The following is a 21,388-nucleotide window of genomic DNA, read 5'->3' on the forward strand; positions in this document are numbered from 1 at the left end:
CATAAGACCATTCATGCCTGTTGACTTTATCCATACCCCTCATGATTTTATAAAATTTCTATGAGGTCATTCCCCATTTTTCTGTGCTCTAACGAATAAAGATCCAGTGTGGTCTCTCTCTATAACTCAGGCCCTCTTGTCCAGGACAGCATTCTTGTACATCTTTCTTGCACCCTAAGCTTGACAATGTCTTCCCAATAAAATGGTGACCAAATCTGTACACAGTAGTCCAAGTGTGGCTTCTCAAATGACTTGTATAACTGTAATATAATGCCCTGTTCCTAAAATTGAAATCATTTACATAAGTAATGAATTAACAGAGGTTACAACACTGACCCAATGGGGCACTCCATTAGTCACAGGCCTCCAACTGGAGAATCAACCTTCAGTCATCACTCTCTATTTCCTAGCATCTAACAAATTCTGAATCCACCTTGCTAGTTCCTCCCTAATCCCATGCAATTTAGCCTTCCAGACCAGCCTGCATTTTGGACCTTGTCATAAGCCTTACACTATCATCCACATCCATTGCCCTACCTTCATCTATCCCCTTCAAAAAACTCTGGAAGGTTAATCTGACATAACTTTCCATGCACAAAACCATGCTGACTGTTCCCAATCAGGCCTGATCTCTTTCACATCACCTTTCTGATGGTGCTCTCAAATTCTCAGACTCCCTAAATTCTCTCTTTTGGTTGTTACACCATTATCACATTAGCATTTCATTTTGCACTTATTCAGATTGCACAACCATGTTTGCACTATTCTGCCGTTTTACACTTGTCACTGTATTTATGGTTGTATTTATTATTATGTATCCTGTTTACTCTGTGAATTTCATGTGTGCAAGGCATTTCAGCACACCCTTATGTATATGACAATAAACTAAACTTACTAAATTAACTTAAAAAAAAACCCATATCGCCATGTCCAGAATGACTGCTTCTAAACCACTTACTGCATTGAGGGTGAAGGCTGCTTCATGCTGAAACATAGCATAGAAGTAACATTGAGAATCTTGTGTTCAGATTCTTCACATTCTATTGAAGTATTTTGATTTCTTAAGTCAAATCAATTATCAAAATATGTTTATTAACACTATATTTAAAATAATGGCTCGAGTTGAAATAATAATGCTATCTATAGAAAGTTGATGGGCTGAAAATCCCCAAACATAAAGTCAAGGATCACAATGTCCATTTACCTTGTGATCATTTGAAGCAGGCAGCATGGCATTTTATGCTGCTGACTATTAGTAAAACCAGAGCATGCAGTCAAGACTAATGCAGTGGACTGGCTACATACATCTGCTCAACACTGATACTTACTGGCATTGCTTAAAGATAGCTTATAATGCTTAATGCCAGTCTCCATCTTCTAACAGAGAGCTGCATTGTAAATGGAATGGATGTTGAGATCCCTTTGCATCTGATCTGGGAAAGAGGAAATAGTTGAAAACGGAAAAGAACAGGCACCCAGGTTGCAAAAGCTACACTGGAAGTGGGATCATAAGATCGTGAAGTCCTTGCTTGTCCAGGACAATCAGAGGGGATCATTCTGTATTAACCCCAAAGCACAGCTCTTGGTCCACTGCCCTCTATGCCAAAATGATTCAAGTGTTCATCGAGACACCTCTTAGCTGCTTTCAGAGACCCAGCCTCAAGCATTTGCTCAGGCATTGCATTCAAGGTACTCATCACGTTCTGAGTGATGGTGGTCTCTTTCACATCCCCTCTGAATCTCCTCCTTTTTACCCTGAACCTACATTCTCTAGTTTTATCTATCTCTGATATGGGGAAAAGCTTCCTGCTATCAATCCTACCTATATACCTCATAATTTTATGCGCCTTTATCATTTTATGTGTCTCTTAACCTCCCTCCGTTCAAAAGAGAAAAGACCTCCAATCTACCGGAAGATTAAGGCACATGGGATCCATGGAGATCTGGTTACTTCAAAACTGGCTTGTACATAGAAAACAGAGGCTAGAGTGGAGGGCTGTGGCTATGGTGTTCTGCAATGATCACTGCTGAAATCTATATGTAGATTAAATTTAAGTGTGATGATTAGTAGGTTTGCAGGTGACACAAAAATTGGCAGAGTTGTGGATAGGGAGGAAGGTTCTAAAATGATTTAGCTGGATACAGACCAGCTGGAAATAGTCAACGAAAATTGTCAATGATTCAGCTGGAAAATGGTCAAAGAAATAGCAGACAGAGTTTAATCTAAGCAAGTGTGAGGTGCTGCATTTTGAGAGGTAAAATATAAGAGGAAAGTATACACTGAAAGGCAGGATCCTTAGGAGCATTGATATGCAGAGGGATCTTGGGATGCAAGTCCATAGCCTCTATAACGTGACAACACAAGAAGATGGGTGGTTAAGAAGGCATTTGGTATACTCGCATTCATTGGTTGAGTTGTTGATTATAAAAGTCAAGAAAACATTTGGAGTTTTGAATGCAATTTTGGTCACTGCATTACTGGATGGATGTGGAGGCTTTGGAAAGAGTGAAAATCTAAGTGCAGCAGATTTTCAACTACATGCACTATTCTATATTGACAATTAGTGCAGTATGTTTGAGAAATTCATCATAAAATTAGTGGAAAGGTGATATGATAAGGGATATTTAGTTATTTAGATTTACAGCACAGAACAGGCTCTTCATGTCCAATGAGCTGCACCACCAGCAACCCACCTATTTAACCCTAACCTAATCACAGGACAATTTACAATGACCAATTAATCTACCTTTGGGCTATGAGAGGAAAATGGAGTACCCAGAAAACCCATGCAGTCACAGGGAGAATACACAAACTCCTTACAAACACTGCTGGAATTGAAGTCCGGAACACCGAGCTGTAATAGAGCCATGCTAACCTTTATGTTACTGTAGTGCTAATCAATATATTTTATATATTGTTACAGGAGAAGTAAATAGAATAACATAAAATTTTGTCAAATCCTTTCTGAACATATCCAGATACATATGATGTAGGTTCAACATGTAAGGGCAGGCTGGTCAGATACCTGGCTCACAGCCTTAGTTATGCCATAGAATGCAAACTGCTCTTCTCTAATAAGCAAATGTATGCTGAGGTCAGTTTGTTTTCAGATACATAGTGGACAAATGGTTTTCAATGAGGCAACTAACTGGCTTTGGCTAAAGACTGAGCAAAAGGTAAAAACGAAAGCATCCACCTACACGTTGCCTTGAAACTATGCATTTTCATAAGGCCAGCACCACTCTAATCTTATCACTTTGCTGAAGACCAATTTGGTGGGAATCAGTCACACATTGTAAGGGTATAGATAAAGTACCATCCTATTAAAGTGGGAGGCAAGTTGGAATCCAAAATTAGCATAACCACGCTCAATCCCTGCATGAACTCCTTTGAGAGACTTACCTGAAATTCAGCTTGACACCTTCTTTCTCTATTGTAGAGAATATGTGGACTATATCTATCAGTCCCTAAATAATTTTCTTAAGCATCACAAACATTATGGTCCTTAATCTTTTCCAAGATTCAGAATCTACGCCCAACTGAGAAGAATATGGAGGCAAGTCTGCACAACTGTACCTACAGTAAGTGACAACTCCCAATCATTTTTTAAATATAACTTACTGGATGAAGACCCTAACTATATAAGCAATCTACCAAATTGGTACATAAAACAGCATAGCACCACAACAAGTCTTTTACCCAATATTGTGCCAAACTAATTAAACTAATGACACTTAACTGCCTACATCAGTATGATCCATAACACTCCATCCTTGCCAAATTCATGTTCCTATCTAAGAGTCTCTTGCATGCCTCTACCTGACCAAACAGCACCCCTGGCAGCACATCCTAGGTATCTATGACTGCATAAAAACTCTGCCCTGCACATCTTTGAACTCTCCCTACCCCACCCCTCCTTAAATGCATGCCCTCTTGTTTTAGTCCTTTTGCCCTTGGGATAAAGATACCGACTGACTACTCTGTCTATGCCTCTCATACTTTTATGAACTTCTGTCAGGTCTTTCTTCAGCCTCCGCTGTTCCAGACGAAACCGTGATAGATAGGCTTTCTAATAGTCATCCTGTGAAGGAATAAGAATTATTCTTGTGTATGTTCTGTGACAATTGTGTACAAAGGTATATTTGTATGTCGTTAATGGCAAATTGATATGATTTAGTTGCAGCAAAGTCATAATAGTGACAATTACAATTCTCAGTCTTCTTAGATTTCAGTCACTGATGAAATAGTCATCAAGTGTGGGCAAGAAGTATTTGTAATTCTATCTCTAGCTATTATATGCCTACATTTCTCTTTTCTCTCAACTTGCACTAATGTTGTTATGTTTATTTTAAATTGTCATATAGTTGAAGTCTACATTAATTTATGTCTGTCATATTTGTAATGTACAATGCTGCTGCTGCAAAAGGCGAATTTTCCATGATATTTATGCCCTGGATATGAACAAGTATTTTGCATCAGTCTTCACTGAGGAAGACAGCAGGATACCGGACACTCAAGGGTGGCAGGGAAGAGAAGTATGCACAGTCACAATTACGACAGAGAAAGTACTCAGGAAGCTGAATAGGCTAAAGGTCGATAAATCTCCTGGACCAGATGGAATGCACCCTTGTGTTCTGAAGGAAGTAGCTGTGGAGATTGCGGAGGCATTAGCGATGATCTTTCAAAAGTCGATAGATTCTGGCATGGTTCCGGAAGACTGGAAGATTGCAAATGTCACTCCGCTATTTAAGAACGGGGCAAGAAAGCAAAAAGGAAATTATAGACCTGTTAGCTTGACGTCGGTGGTTAGGAAGTTGTCGGAGTCGATTGTCAAGGATGAGGCTACAGAGTACCTGGAGGCATATGACAAGATAGGCAGAACTCAGCATGGATTCCTTAAAGGAAAATCCTGCCTGACAAACCTATTACAATTTTTTGAGGAAATTACCAGTAGGCTAGACAAGGGAGATGCAGTGGATGTTGTATATTTGGATTTTCAGGAGGCCTTTGACAAGGTGCCACACATGAGGCTACTTAACAAGATAAGAGCCCATGGAATTACAGGAAAGTTACATACGTGGATAGAGCATTGGCTGATTGGCAGGAAACAGAGAGTGGGAATAAAGGGATCCTATTCTGGTTGGCTGCCAGTTACCAGTGGTGTTCCACAGGGATCAGTGTTGGGGCCACTTCTTTTTACATTGTACATCAACGATCTGGATTATGGAATAGATGGCTTTGTGGCTAAGTTTGCTGACGATACGAAGATAGGTGGAGGGGCCGGTAGTGCTGAGGAAATGGAGAGTCTGCAGAGAGACTTGGATAGATTGGAAGAATGGGCAGAGAAGTGGCAAATGAAGTACAATGCTGGAAAGTGTATGGTTATGCACTTTGGCAGAAAAAATAAACATTAGACTATTATTTAAATGGGGAAAGAATTCAAAGTTCTGAGATGCAACGGGACTTGGGAGTCCTCGTACAGGATTCCCTTAAAGTTAACCTCCAGGTTGCGTCAGTAGTGAAGAAGGCGAATGCAATGTTGGCATTCATTTCTAGAGGAATAGAGTATAGGAGCAGGGATGTGATGTTGAGGCTCTATAAGGCGCTGGTGAGACCTCACTTGGAGTACTGTGGGCAGTTTTGGTCTCCTTATTTAAGAATGGATGTGCTGACGTTGGAGAGCGTACAGAGAAGATTCACGAGAATGATTCCGGGAATGAGAGGGTTAACATATGAGGAACGTTTGTCCGCTCTTGGACTGTATTCCTTGGAGTTTAGAAGAATGAGGGGAGACCTCATAGAAACATTTCGAATGTTAAAAGGCATGGACAGAGTGGATGTGGCAAAGTTGTTTCCCATGATGGGGGAGTCTAGTACGAGAGGACATGACTTCAGGATTGAAGGGCGCCCTTTCAGAACAGAAATGCAAAGAAATTTTTTTAGTCAGAGGGTGGTGAATCTATGGAATTTGTTGCCACGGGCAGCAGTGGAGGCCAAGTTATTGGGTGTATTTAAGGCAGAGATTGATAGGTATCTAAGTAGCCAGGGCATCAAAGGTTATGGTGAGAAGGCGAGGCAGTGGGACTAAATAGGATAAAATGGATCAGCTCATGATAAAATGGCAGAGCAGACTCGATGGGCCGAATGGCCTACTTCTGCTCCTTTGTCTTATGGTCTTATGATATATATGAATATGACAATACACTTAAACTAAGTTCTCTGTATTTCCACCTTCGTCTGGAAGGGAAGGGGATGTAATTCCTGTCTCCAGGTCTATTTCTCTGCTTAAGTAAGGTGGACCATTATAGCAGCTCACCTCCACTCCTGCTCCTCTTCCTCATGTCTTGTAATTTCCTCTCTTTCATGAAGTGAAACAAATCTATGATTTGGCTACATACCTGATACATGCACTGCATTTAGTGAGGCAACTATGAGGCAGACACACTACATTGTAGTGAATGATGGTAGTAGATAGGTAAATAGAAGAATTCAAAATGCCTGGACAACTGAATCAGGTTGTGGTTGAATGTTTTGTAGATCCAATGAGGCATCACATGTGGAATGTATTTGAACTATGAAGTAGTAAATCAACAAATGTTTTCAATACTTCTGGTTTAGTTGGTTCATTAAAATGCTTTTTATACTTTACCTAAGATCAGGGCTCACCTCCTTGACTACTTCCAAAAATATCTCTTAGTAAGAGGTGCAGGTTTCTTCCTCACACTACTGGAGTAAGCTCTTCATGATTGTGCTCAGCAATAACTTAATCACAGAATCAATCATTTATCCTAAGCATCTCCAATATCCCTAGGCCGTTCCTTTAAATATACTAAGACTGTCTCACGTACATCATGTCAGCCACACAATGTGAGGATATAATCCTGGAAGTCAAAATGAATCAGCTCAAATGAAGTTGAGATTGTAAATTCTGGTCTACTCAGTTGACTTCTAAGAGATACCACTCCAGTATTACTGCAGCCTCACTTCAACTAATGCTGGTGCCATCGTCTAAATTTGGTAAATCACACCCTGACTGAATATATTTCTATAATGATGAGAATACAGTATATTGTATACAGTGTCAACCGGTGGTTTAGTGACATCCGCACTGGACTTCAAGGCCAGTGGTCCAGGGTTTGAATCTGGCTGGCTCCTTGCATGCTTTCTACGTCAAGCTAGCATCTCGGCCTCATAAAAAAAGACAAATGCTAAAGAAACGGCAAGGCTGCAGCCCAATGTACCACAAGCATGGAAAGGAACAACAACAACAATATTGTATACAGTTGAACAATATCACATACCATGAACACATTATATGTTATGCTCAGGTATTCTTGGTAACATACACAGCTTTAATGCAATTCAGCCAAATCTTAACTTGATGCAGTTGTATTAAAATAGGTTATGCTATTACGAAGGGATTAAGAGCACTTGTATTATCCTCTTGATCATTCCATTTTCTACTCACACTGAAGAATAAATATTCATGTTGGAAGCGTTGTTGTCTCTCTGTGCATTGTTCACTTCATCACGCCACAGAAGAATGGAAGACCTTGTGTAGAACACAACACAATATGGAAAAGAAAATAACGTGCATTTTGCAGATTGCAAATTTATTCCATATGATTTAACCCCTCCCCCTCGTTGACCATGTCAATCTGGAACTGTCATTGCCAATTTTCCATATCATGCTCTGCCATTAGGATGACTAGAGGGTAGTACTGATAAGGAACAGAAGAGGTAACATATGCCTAGAGTCAGAGGAGGTAGGAGAGGTCCTAATGAATACTTTGCTTCTGTATTCATCAGTGAAAGAGACCGTGATGTTTGTAAGGACAGCATAATAAAGGCTGATACGCTAGAACATGTTGACATTAAGAAAGAGAATGTGCTTGAACTTTTGAAAAACATTAAGATAAATAAGTCCCTGGGTCCAGATGGGATATACCCAAGGTTACTACAGGAAGCGAGTGAAGAGACTGCTGCATCTTTGGCAATGATTGATGACTAAGTTTGGTGGTGTTGTGGATACTGTAGAAGGTTGTCGTAGGTTACAGTAGAACATTGCTAAGATGCACAACTAGGCAGAGAGGTGGCAAATAGAATTTAATCCAGAAAAGTGTGAAGTAATTCATTTAGCAAAATCAAATTTGAAGGCAGAGTACAGAGTTAGTGGCTTGATTCTTAACAGTGTGAAGGAACAAAAGAATCTTGGAATCCATGCTTATAAATCCCTTAAAGTTACCGTGCAAGTTGATAGGGTTGTTAAGAAAGCATATGGAGTTTAGCTTCATTAGTTGGGGGATTGAGTTCGAGTTGTGAAGTGATGTTGCAGCTCTACAAAACCACCTGTTAGTACATGCTTGAAATATTGTGTTTAGTTTTGTTTGTCTAATTAAAGGAAGGGTGTGAAGCTTTAGAGAGAGTGCAGAGGAGATTCACCAAGATGGTGCCTGGTTTAAAGACCATGTCTTATAGAGAGAGGTTAAGTGAAAAAAGGCTTTTCTCTTTGGAGTGAAGAAAGATGAGAGGTGATGTGATAGAGGTATACAAAATGATATACACAGATTGACTTTTTCCCAGGGATGAAATGGCTAATACAGGAGGACATAATTTTAAGGAATTGACGGAAAGTGTCGGGGTGAAGTCAGAGGTACGTCATTTACACAGGGTGCTGGATGCATGGAACACATTGAAGGGGTAGTGGCGGAGGCAGAGACATTATGATATTTAAGAGACTCAGATAGGCACATGGATGATAGAAAAAAACGGATGGAAGGGTTAGAATGATTTTAGAGTAGGTTAAAAGATTGACACAATATTGTGGTCTAAGGCCCTGTACTGTGCTGTAATGTTCTATGTTCTATGAGAGACAACCAGAGATTAAATAGAAAACATAATGAAAGCAGCAACATTTAAATGATATTCAGAGTGAATGAGATAGAGGCAGAAAAGTGAGAAAAATAAAAAGACAAAGGACACAAATATATTAGATGGACATAATAAAAAGCAATACAGTGTCTTTTGGTTAATTGGGACACATCAGGACCAGTACATTTTGGCCCAATTAAGCGGCTGCCTCAATTAGTCAAAGTTTTAAGGAAATAGTTAAAAGGTATAAAAAAAAGACAAATAACCATTTAACTGAGTAACAAATTATGTATTTAAATGAAATACAGTACAAAATAGAAGACTATCAATACTACTACAGTACTATAAAACCTTGTATTAGTTCCTATTAGTTGGTTTGGTGGTTGTCCGTCGTATCCGACAATGACAGGCAACCTGTGCAGGGGAGTTCGTAAAGTGGAAATGCCATTGCACTGGGACAGTTCCACATTTTCGACCTTGGAAATTCAGGTCTAGTGGTACAAAGGTCATCACAATTAGGGTCTTCTCTGGTTGCAGTGGCTGACCATCACTTCTTCTGTGCCTTGTCATACCCTCTGCTCTCCACAGGACGTTGCAGAACTGCCTTCATGGCATTGGATCTTACTGTAAATCGCAACCACCCAGTCTGCTGGAGCTGACTTTGCAGGCTAGGACAGGCATGTCCTTATTTCACCAGGGTATAAGGCCCGCTGGCTATCCTAACCTGGTTTAGCCCAGCTGTCAAAGCGATGTGCCAAGCTGTGCCTGCTGTCTCGTGCGAACAGCTCCTTGGAGCCACAGGAGAGAGCTGAGTTTATGTTCTTTTGATTGACTGTAAATGAAGAAAATCAGCGAAGACACCTAGTGTAGATAATGGACTGCCTTTATTCAATTTTCGACAATTATATCTTCCAAATCTTCAATTACATTGTAACATTTATGATGATTGTTGATACCTTCAAATTCTCCGTAGCTTCTAACTTGTTGAAGCAGTCAAATCATTTCATTTTCCCTCCCAGCCATTTCTGGCATCTCCAAGCCTCAATGCTTGAAACTGCACTGAGCAAAACAGTTCTGAATTGTCTTACTGCTTATTTCTCACCAACTATCATAAACAAAAATCACTGCTTTTTAAACAGAAGCACATGCAACTAAAGCTATTTAAAAATTGCTTGCTCTAAACAGTGTCTAACGACCACAAAGTTCACACATCTGACACTAGTTAGAAACCTTTTGTCTACAGTCTCTCCAATTAAATGGCACAGCGTCCCAAATAAACAAAGGGAATTCCAGCTATTTTCTCAATTAGTTTGTGCTCTTAGGAGTTGTCTCAAAATAAGGCTGCCCTGAGTAACTGATGGCCCAGTTAACTGGAATCCACCGTAAATTTTCAATACTTCTGCTCATTGACTTCATGTTGCATTTTCTTTTTTTTTGGAGTGTGCTTGCGCGCGTGCGAGTCTGTGCGTGTGCGTCTCCGTGATGATGTGTTTTTCATGGCTTTCACAAGGCGCGGAGCGAGAGAGACTGTGTGGCGTGCCACTACTCACACAGACATTTTCACTGTATTTTCCCTTTATTTTATGAGGTCAAGTTGCGTTCGGCACGGATGGAAAGCGTACTCGGGGGTGAACCCGGGGACCTCCGCTCCCATGTCTGGCGCCGATGTCATTGCGCCACCAGCCGGCCCACATGTTGCATCTTCTAATGATTGGTAGTTCCCTACTCAATGAGTCAGACAAGAGTAAAGAAGATAGCCAAGGAAGGCTTTTGAAGATAAGTAGTAATGAGCCAAGTCAAATATATCCAGGAGGGGAAATTCAAAGCATGAAGGTGAGACAGCTTAATGGCTCATTTCCAATGATAGTACTGGGGGAAATGTTGCAATAATGCTGTGAGCACTTTGTAAATACATGTAAATTCTGTCTTCACTAAGGAGGACAGAAATAGTAGGGGACAGAGGGTCCAGTGGGATGGAGGAACTGAGCGAAATACATGTTACTAGGGAAGTGGTGTTAGGTAAATTGAAGGGATTAAAGGCAGATAAATCCCCAGGGCCAGATGGTCTGCATCCCAGAGTGCTTAAGGAAGTAGCCCAAGAAATAGTGGATGCACTAGTGATAATTTTTCAAAACTCGTTAAATTCTGGACTAGTTCCTGAGGACTGGAGGGTGGCCAATGTAACCCCACTTTTTAAAAAAGGAAGGAGAGAGAAACCGGGGAATTATAGACCGGTTAGCCTAACGTCGGTGGTGGGGAAACTGCTGGAGTCAGTTATCAAAGATGTGATAACAGCACATTTGGAAAGCGGTGAAATCATCGGACAAAGTCAGCATGGATTTGTGAAAGGAAAATCATGTCTGACGAATCTCATAGAATTTTTTGAGGACGTAACTAGTAGAGTGGATAGGGGAGAACCAGTGGATGTGGTATATTTGGATTTTCAAAAGGCTTTTGACAAGGTCCCACACAGGAGATTAGTGTGCAAACTTAAAGCACATGGTATTGGGGGTAAGGTATTGATGTGGATAGAGAATTGGTTAGCAGACAGGAAGCAAAGAGTGGGAATAAACGGGACCTTTTCAGAATGGCAGGCAGTGACTACTGGGGTACCACAAGGCTCGGTGCTGGGACCCCAGTTGTTTACAATATATATTAATGACTTGGATGAGGGAATTAAATGCAGCATCTCCAAGTTTGCGGATGACACGAAGCTGGGCGGCAATGTTAGCTGTGAGGAGGATGCTAAGAGGATGCAGGGTGACTTGGATAGGTTGGGTGAGTGGGCAAATTCATGGCAGATGCAATTTAATGTGGATAAATGTGAAGTTATCCACTTTGGTGGCAAAAATATGAAAACAGATTATTATCTGAATGGTGGCCGATTAGGAAAAGGAGAGGTGCAACGAGACCTGGGTGTCATTATACACCAGTCATTGAAAGTGGGCATGCAGGTACAGCAGGCGGTGAAAAAGGCGAATGGTATGCTGGCATTTATAGCGAGAGGATTCGAGTACAGGAGCAGGGAGGTACTACTGCAGTTGTACAAGGCCTTGGTGAGACCACACCTGCAGTATTGTGTGCAGTTTTGGTCCCCTAATCTGAGGAAAGACATTCTTGCCATAGAGGGAGTACAAAGAAGGTTCACCAGATTGATTCCTGGGATGGCAGGACTTTCATATGAAGAAAGACTGGATGAACTAGGCTTGTACTCGTTGGAATTTAGAAGATTGAGGGGGGATCTGATTGAAACGTATAAAATCCTAAAGGGATTAGACAGGCTAGATGCAGGAAGATTGTTCCCGATGTTGGGGAAGTCCAGAACGAGGGGTCACAGTTTGAGGATAAAGGGGAAGCCTTTTAGGACTGAGATTAGGAAAAACTTCTTCACACAGAGAGTGGTGAATCTGTGGAATTCTGTGCCACAGGAAACAGTTGAGGCCAGTTCATTGGCTATATTTAAGAGGGAGTTAGATATGGCCCTTGTGGCTACGGGGATCAGGGGGTATGGAGGGAAGGCTGGTGCAGGGTTCTGAGTTGGATGATCAGCCATGATCATAATAAATGGCGGTGCAGGCTCAAAGGGCCGAATGGCCTACTCCTGCACCTATTTTCTATGTTTCTATGTATCAACTTGTACTTCATTTTAAAATTACTTGTTGGATATTTGTCACAGAATGGGTGTATGATTGGTTATTTAAGTTACTAGTTATGTGAAGCATTATAGAATATTATGATGTAATTACTATGTAATAACCTTCAATCTTACACTTTTCTTTCAGCATAATATACAGATAATATACAGATGTTCGAGGAATATTATGATCTAAATTGTACTTACATAACCGAAGGCTGCTCTTCCCACTCTCTGGTTAAAATAAAAGGAAAGGTTATCAAAAATCGACTTAGTATTTTGATATTTTTGATGTTCCCTAATCACTTTTACTAGTATGCATTGTGACACAAGCTACCTGGAATTAATCTGTATCATAATTTTGCAGAGAATGGATGATACCATTCAACTAGATATTGGCCTGAAACACATAAGTAATGCAAAATTAAATGGACAACTACAGCACTATGTCAATTGTCAGAGCTCATGTTCATAGTATCTGTCTTTTAATAATTGGTACTAAATAGTAAAGATTACAGACATAACAGTTGCTAGCAAACTCTATCAGACAGCATTGTTGTGGCCATGCATGTTAGGTCCACACCTAACCAGAGTGGAATTTCTAGTGCAACTACACACCACAGGGGCTTCTAGCCATTAGTGACATTGTGTTGTGGTACCTGAACAAACCATACTCATAGACATACTTTGAAAGTCAGTTAAACCATGTGTCCTGACTTCAGTGGATTTTAAAAGTTGTTAAATATTTTGAATGTTTCAAAAAACTTGAAAGTTATCATACAATTTAAAAAAAATTGAGACCTTAAAATAATATAAACATAAAAGATTTTAAAATATCGAATACTTTAATGTGATCTCAGCAATTTCATAAAATCATAACTCACCCAAATTTACCTCCCTTGTTTGAGACTGTTACCCCCTACACTGAAATGAACTGTCTCGGAAGCTATGAGAGAACTACAGAAACCACTCTGTGAGAAACTCAGTAGAGAAACTGTCAGAAAAAAACCTCTCAAGTACATTTGAGACTTCTGCATTCATGCATGCTTACACGGAGTCCTGGCATATTGAAAATGAATATTAAAATTTCCACAAGGAGCTGCTAGCATTTCTCATGAAAATCTGTTCCAAGTCCATTTTAAGATGCAGTTTTATTTTTGCATAATTACAAGCCTGATCTTCTAAAGACCTTCAAGTTTACTTCCACTCCATTTCTGAGGAAAGACTACCTATTTGTTCTTTTAAAGTGGGGTGGCTATTGTATACCAGCTATCACATGCGCTTGGTAAGAGTGGGGTCTGGTTGAATCTCACACACCCACACACACACACGCACACAGTAGTTTTGCTCATTCAGTCTATCTTGGTGCTAAACAATGGGCTTCCTCCTGAGAACTCCATTAATATAGAAGCCAGTCTCCAGCCATTTTGATTTACTCTGCATGACATCAAAACATCGCTCAGAATATAGATAAAGCAAAAGTTATGAAATGTATCAGGTAAATACATGCACTCCTAAACTTGTTCTGCCTCCTACCAAGCTGCTCTGGTACAGTCACAACACCAGCATCAGCCAATAATGTGAAAAATTGGCTAGGTATGTCCCAATCATAATATACAAGACAAATCCAATCTGGCTAAAGAGCACCCAATCTATTCTCCATCATCAGCAAGGTGAAGCATAATCAAATGGCTCTACCTCCCAATAACTTGCTCACCAAGATTAATTTTGGGTTCATCAGGACCACTTAGCTGCAGACCTCCTCACAGCTTTGGTTCAAACATTGGAATCAAAATGCTTAATTCCCATGGTGAGGTGAGAGTTTTTTCTTGACATCAAGACATCATTTAACTGAGTGTCATAGTATAGTACTCTGGTAAAAGTGAAGTCAAAGGGGGAAAAAAAAACTCTAGTAGATGGACTCATACCTCACATGGAGGTAGATGGTTGTGCTTACCGATGCTCAATATTTTTAATTGGTATAGATCCTCAGTTTATCAGTGGTCACTATCAATCATCCTAGCTCCAAGACTGGGATGGTTAGTCATCTTCTTGAAATACTACAGCCCTGAGTGTGGGGAGAACCATGATTTAGACCCAGTAAAGATAAACAACAAGAAATATATTTCCAGGTCAGGATAGTATATGATCTGGAAAGGGAAGAAGCCAGCAGATGCTGGTGATCTCTTGCACCAGCTGCTATTGTTGTTTTTGTTAGTAGAGGCTGTGGGTTTGGGAGGTGTCCTTTGAGATAATGGTGGTGAGTAACTGCAGTGCATTTTGTTGCTGATACAGATGCAACTACCATTTACTGCACGAGTTCTTCAGGGCAGTGTCCTAGATCAAAACTTATTTAATTGGGTTTATCAATGACATTCCATCATAAGGTCACAAGTAGGAATGTTCGCTGATGATTGCACAATATTTAATTTAATTCACAATTCTTTGTCAAATTAAACCACTCATATATGCATACAGCAAGGCCTAGACAACATTCAGGCAAGGCTGGTAAGTGGCAAGCAACATTTGTACCACAAAAGTTCTAGGCAATGACCTTCATGAAGAGAGAGAATCTAATCACCTGCCACATCATTCAATAGTATTACCATTGCTGTGTCCCCAACCATCAAATCCTAGGATCATCTCATAAGTTCATCTTGACCAGCAATCATGGCTTTTAGAGCAGGTCAAACGTCAGGTATCCTGTGACAAGACTTGTCTCTTGAAAGCCGTAAGGAATGTTAGGAGCGTGATCAGATATTCTTAAGTTACCTGAATGCATACAGTGCCAACAACTCTCAAGAAACTCAATACCATCTGCCACTTCTCACCCAACTCAGGATTATATCAATGCCCCATTGTAATCTACAACCACCTTTCTATCTATCTACAATACCACCAATCTTTGCTTCACTGGCAATCTTGTAACTCACCTTTCTACTTCCTCATCCAAGTCATTTACAAAAATTACAAAGAGCAGAGATTCCAGACCAGACCATCGTGGAACACCCTTGGTCTCTGACCTTCAGGCAGAATATACTCCATCTACTACCACCTTCCGCCCTATGTGGAAAAGCTAATTCTGAATCCATGCATTGCATCCACCTTCATCAATGTGTTTTGTCCTATCCTCAAAAGAATTCAGTCTAGCTTGAGAGGCATGTCCTACCTTTCACAAAGCCATGCTGACTATCCCTAAGACTGATTAGTCTATAATTCCCAGAGCTATCCCTAGCACTACTCTTTGGCAAAGAATTAACATTTGCAACCTCCAATCCTGTGGCACTACTCCTGTGGCAACTGAAGGCACAAAGATCATTGCAATGGCACAGCAATCTCTTCTCTCTCTTCCTATAGTAACCTGTAGCATATTCCATCAGGCCCTGGGACTCACTCTATCCTAATATTTTCAAACGTTTCAGCACATCCTCTATCTTAACATCAATGTTCTAGTATATCAGCCTGTTCTACACTGACCTCACATTCATCAAGGTCCCTCTCACTGGTAAATACTGAAGCAAAGTATTCATTAAGAGCCTCCCCTACCTCCTCATACTCCAGGCATGTTTCCTCTTTTATCCCTGATCAGTCCTAACTTTACTCTAGTCATCCTCCAGTTCTTCATGTACATGTAGAATGCCTTTGGGTTCTCAGTAACCCTACCCAACAAGGCCTTCTTATGTCCCTTCAAGCTCTCCTAGGTCCATTCTCAAGTTCCGTCCTGGCTATCTTGCAAGTCAAGAGTCCTGACTGATCCCTGCTTCCTCAACCTTAACCATGCTTCTTTCTTCTTCTTGACTAGATGTTCCACAACTCTTGTTAAGCAAGATTAGATGGGGCCAGGCACATGATTCCTCTGGTACTTGATTGTCCTGAAAATGTCTAATTTATTCCTGTACCTGTCAAACAACTTTTAATTTATGCCATATTATTCCAATCCCTAAAAGAGAATGAAATGTGACAATTCTACGTCTGTTCACAACACTACACTGAGTGGTTTTATCTGTTGTGAAGAGACTGTAAGGTTCATGTTCCTGCATTGTTTGTTTCCTTACTTGCCTCCATCTTTTAGACATGATCAACAACCCTTCATGACATTCGCTTAGATACTGTAGCTTGTTGTGTTGTCTGAATTCTCATGGGCTTCACGCCATCACAGGCATTCTCTGTCTTCTCCACCTTTCTGCTTCTCTACAACTTAAAACAAAGTTTCCTAACTTTTCCAGCTTTCTGGGTGCTAAAATTGGGGTTGCAGTCCAAGAGGCTATAAATCCAGTAGAAATGTCTGGGTCTTGAGGGTTATACCCCCAACACAATATTCAAGTATTTTATTGATCTTGATAGCACAGGATTTCTAATGCCCTCCTTAAGCCCTTTGCACATACTCTACTCAAGGGAGAATTTAGAAAATTAAAGATTGTTACGTGAATCGAAGAATATATGCATCAATATGCAAGTGTAGAAAAGTGGTATTGAGATAAATGATCAGCCATAATTTTAACTGGCAAGCACAGCAAGCACATTAGGTCAAATGATCTTCAAGTTTCTGTTCCTATGTTCTTAAATTAAAATAAGACCATAGGACAAAAGACAATTCAAATACAGATCAACCTGACAATAACTCTCTCTTTCCCACATACTGTTGATAGCCATGTGAATTGAAATCCCTTACTCCCACATCAATCATTATCATTGACTCAACTTGCAAATTAACATATAGGGAATCCTGTATAAGGACTCCCAAGACCTTTTGCAGCTCCGATTTTTGAATTTTCTCCCTATTAAGAAAATAGTTATGCCTTTATCCCTTTTACCAAAGTACATGACCATACAATTTCCTACACTATATTCCAGCTGCCACTTCTTTGCCATTCTCCCAATCAGTCTAAGTCCTTCTGCACACTCCGTTTCCATAACACTATCTGCTCCTCCACCTATCTTCGTATAGTCAGCAAGCTTGTCTACAAAGCTATTAATTCCTTCATCCAAATCATTAACAGTTAATGTGAAAAGTAGCAGTCCCAAATGTCCTATGGCGGTGTGCCTTACTCTGATTGTTACAAGATGCTTCCATTGTGATTGGTTAGTTTAGAAACTGCAGATGCTTTTCCCATTGGATAACGGCCTGGTGTCCAGTTTCAAATACCCTAGGTATATAAAATAGCACTCGGAAGATGCTTGCTCTCTTCTTCCTTTGTTCTAGGCAATAATGCACATGATGATCGGGAAGATATGCTCTGCGTGCACTTTGAACTAAGTATTTTTGTTGAATATTCAGCTTTGTATTGTCTGTAACTTAGGGAACATGAATATTTGGTTGAATTTTTACTGTTTGTTAATAAATGATTAATATATCAATTCGAAGTCAGTGCATTTCCTGTCTCACTTGCCAGACCTGCGAACCTGATTCAACATTACACCAATACTGACCCCTGAGGAACACCACTAGTCACTGGCACCAACCAGAAAAGGCCCCCTTTATTACCACTCTTTGTCCATCTATCTTCTATCATGCTGGTACCTTTCCTGTAACACCACGGCTCTTGTCCTGTTAAGCAGCATCATATGCTGCAACATGTGAAAGGCTTTCTGAAAATCCAAGTAACAATATCCACTGACTCTCCGTTGTCTATCCTGCCTGTTATTTCCTCAAAGAATTCCAACAGATTTGTCAGGGAAGATTTCCCCTTAAGGAAACCATGCCGACTTTGGCCTATTTTATTGTGTGTCTCCAAGTACCCTGAAGTTGCATCCTTAATATTGGACTCCAACATCTTCCCAACGACTGAGGCCAGGCTAACTGGTCAATCGTTTCTTTTCTCCTGCCTCCATCTCTTCTTAAAAAGTGGAGTGACATTTGCAATTTTCCAGTGCTCCTGAACTATTCTAGAATCTAGTGATTCTTGAAAGATCACTAATGCTTTGAAAACTTTCTTCAGCTTCCTCTTTCAGAACCTCTGGGGCGTAGTGCATCTGATCCAGTTGACTTTTCCAAAGTAACTTCTCCTTAATAATAGCAAATGCACTCAGTTCTGCTCCCTGACACTCAAAATTATGGCATACTACTCGTGTCTTGCACAGTGAAGACTGATGCAAAATATTTATCAACTTCACCTGCCATTTCTTTGTCCCCCATTACTGTTTCTTCAGTGTCATTTTCCTGTGGTCTGAAATTCACTTGGTTCTCTTTTACTCTTTATATATCTGAAACAACTTTGGTATCCTCTTTTATATAATTGGCTAACTTACCCTAAAATTTCATTTTGTGTCTTCTTTTGGCTTGTTTAGTTTCCTTCTGTTGGTTTTAAAAAGCTTCCCAATTCTCTAACTTCCCACTAATTTTTTACTATATTTTATGCCCTCTCTTTTCCTTTTATGCTGTCTTTGACTTCTTTTGTCAGCCACCGTTGCATCATCCTTTTAGAATACTTCTTCATCTTTGGGATGTATCTATTGCTTGTGCCTTCCCAATTGCCCCCCCAAAACTCCAGCCATTGCTGTTCTCCCATCATCCCTGCTAGTGTCCCCTTCTAGTCTACTTTGGCCAGCTCCACTTTCATGCCTCTGTAATTCCTTTTACTCCATGATAATACTAATACATCTGACTTTATATTATGATTACTGTCTCTGAAGGGTTCCTTTACCTTAAACTCCCTAATCAAATCTGGTTCATTACTCAACACCCAAACCAGAATTGCCTTTTCCCTCGTGTGCTCAACCACAAGCAGCTCTAAAAAACCATCTTGTAGACATTCTACAAATTCTATCTCTTGGGGTCAGCACAAACCTGATTTTCCCAAAGTACCTGCATTTTCAAATCCTCCATGACTATCATTAACATTGCCCTTTCTACATGCCTTTTCTATTTTCCATTGTAATTTATACCCCACATTCTGGCTACTGTTAGAAGTCTGTATATAATTCCCATCAGGGTCTTTTTAGCCTTGAGTTTCTTAACTCTACCCACAAAAATTCTACATCTTCCAATCCTATGTCACCTCTCTCTCAGGATTTGATTTTCATTTGAGACATCTCACCCTTCTTCTTACCTGTATGCCTTTTTGATAATGTATTTCCTTGCGTGTTAAACTCCTAACTATGATCTTCTATCAACCATAACTCAGTAATGCCCACAATGTCATATCTGCCCATCTCAACTGTTCTACAAGATCATCCAATTTCTTCTGTATACAGTGTGCATTCAAATATAACACCTTCAATCTGGTATTCATTATCCTTTTCCAATTTTGTCCCCATGTTACACTTCAATTCATCCCACTGACTGTAATATTGCCCTATCATCTGCCTGTCCTTCCTCACAGTCTCACTGCACACTGCATCTACCTGTATACCAAATGCCGTATCCTCAGCCCTATCTCTCTGGTTCCCATCCCCTGTCAAATTAGTTTAAACCCTTCCCAACAGCTCCAACAAACCTGCTCATAAGGATATTATACCCCCTTGGGTACAGCTGTAACTTGTCTTTTTTGTACACATTATACCTTCCCCAAAGAGATCCCAGTGATCCAGAAATCTGAAACCCTGCCCCCAACACAAATTCTTCAACCACACATTTATCTGTACTATCGTCCTATTCCAGCCTTCACTAGCACACGGCACTGGAAGTAATCCAGAGGTTACTACCTCAGAGGTCCTGCTCTTCTGCCTCTTCCTTAACTTTCTATACTCACTGTGCAGGACCTCTTTCTCCTTTCTACCTATGTCATTGGTGCCAATGTGCATTATGATACCTGTCTGCTCACCCTCCCTCTTGAGAATATTCTGCAGCTGCTCTGAGACATCCTTGACCCAAGCACCTGGAAGGCAACACAGCATGCTGGCATCTTTTTCATGGCCACAGAAGCTCCTGTTCATCTCCTTAACTATTGAGACTCCTATTACCACTGCTATACCTGACTTTACCCTTCCCTGCTAAGCCTCAGAATCAGCTACAGTGCTACTGGCTTGGCTGCTGCTGTGCCCTAATAGGTTATCTCCCCCAGCAGTATCCAAAAGGGATGTACTTGTTGCTGAGGGGAATGACCACGGGGGGACCCTGCACTAACTGCTTACTCCTCTTAATTCTCATGGTGGTTATCCATCTACTATCTGAAGTCTAATCTCTGGGTGTGACCACCTCAGTAAAAGTCTCATCTATGAGGTTTTCAGCCTCCCAGGTGATCCTGAGTACATCCAACTCCTGTCTCTTGACCTTGTCAGTCAGAAGCTGAAGTTGTGTGCATTTCTTGCAGATGTAGTCATCAGGGAGATTCTCAATCTCACATCTTACAGGAGGAGCATTACACTACCTTAACTACCACCCTGCCTATGCTTGTTATACCTTTGGCTCTAACTTCTTACGTTTAAATTCTACAATTAACTAAATGATTCCAAATGACTCAGCAACCTTAGCCTCTACCTGTTCTCACCAAAGCCTGACCACCCCAACACTGGCCCACTCCAACTGTGACTGCTCCACTTACACCTCCCTTTTTTTTATTGGCCCTGGCAAGTCCTGACAGGCCCCATTCATTTTTAAAATCTGGTGTGTAAAGTCCATAAGGTACTGTCTCCAAATCATGCCATGATCTCCTGCTCAGTAACATGAGCAACTCACCTAGTCAGCAGAGTCCCAATGGATAGGCAGGATACAAATTATGGAATGGTGCATATATTAGCAATTACATCCTGGAATGATCCTACCATTCTTATACCCTTGCTTTGAGGCTGCATCTACATCCACAGCATTGGGCATAGAACTGTATAATACAATACAGGACAATCCTTTTCACCCTCGATATTGTGGAATTACACTAATTCCTTCTGTCTGCACATGGTCTGTATCCCTCCATTCTCTGCTTATTTGCATGCTTGTCCATAAT

The 21,388-nt window shown here is 40.6% G+C and overlaps 1 protein-coding gene across 5 annotated transcripts in view; it reads right to left on the reverse strand.

The window, feature by feature from the left end:
• Positions 1-21,388, reverse strand: part of LOC134359957 (uncharacterized) — a 192,714-nt gene that overhangs the window by 49,047 nt on the left and 122,279 nt on the right. For 2 of the 5 annotated variants that reach the window (XM_063073855.1, XM_063073854.1), the window contains 2 exons: positions 12,714-12,740; positions 7,470-7,553 (listed from right to left, as the gene is read on the reverse strand). The exons of 2 other annotated variants lie outside the window; for them this stretch is intronic. In XM_063073855.1, the coding sequence (XP_062929925.1) occupies positions 7,470-7,553; positions 12,714-12,740 (111 nt within the window). The remainder of the gene's footprint in view (positions 1-7,469; positions 7,554-12,713; positions 12,741-21,388) is intronic. One more of the 5 variants, XM_063073857.1, reaches the window with a different exon arrangement.

The sequence above is a fragment of the Mobula hypostoma genome, chromosome 21 (assembly GCF_963921235.1).
Source record: "Mobula hypostoma chromosome 21, sMobHyp1.1, whole genome shotgun sequence".
Taxonomy (NCBI): domain Eukaryota; kingdom Metazoa; phylum Chordata; class Chondrichthyes; order Myliobatiformes; family Myliobatidae; genus Mobula; species Mobula hypostoma.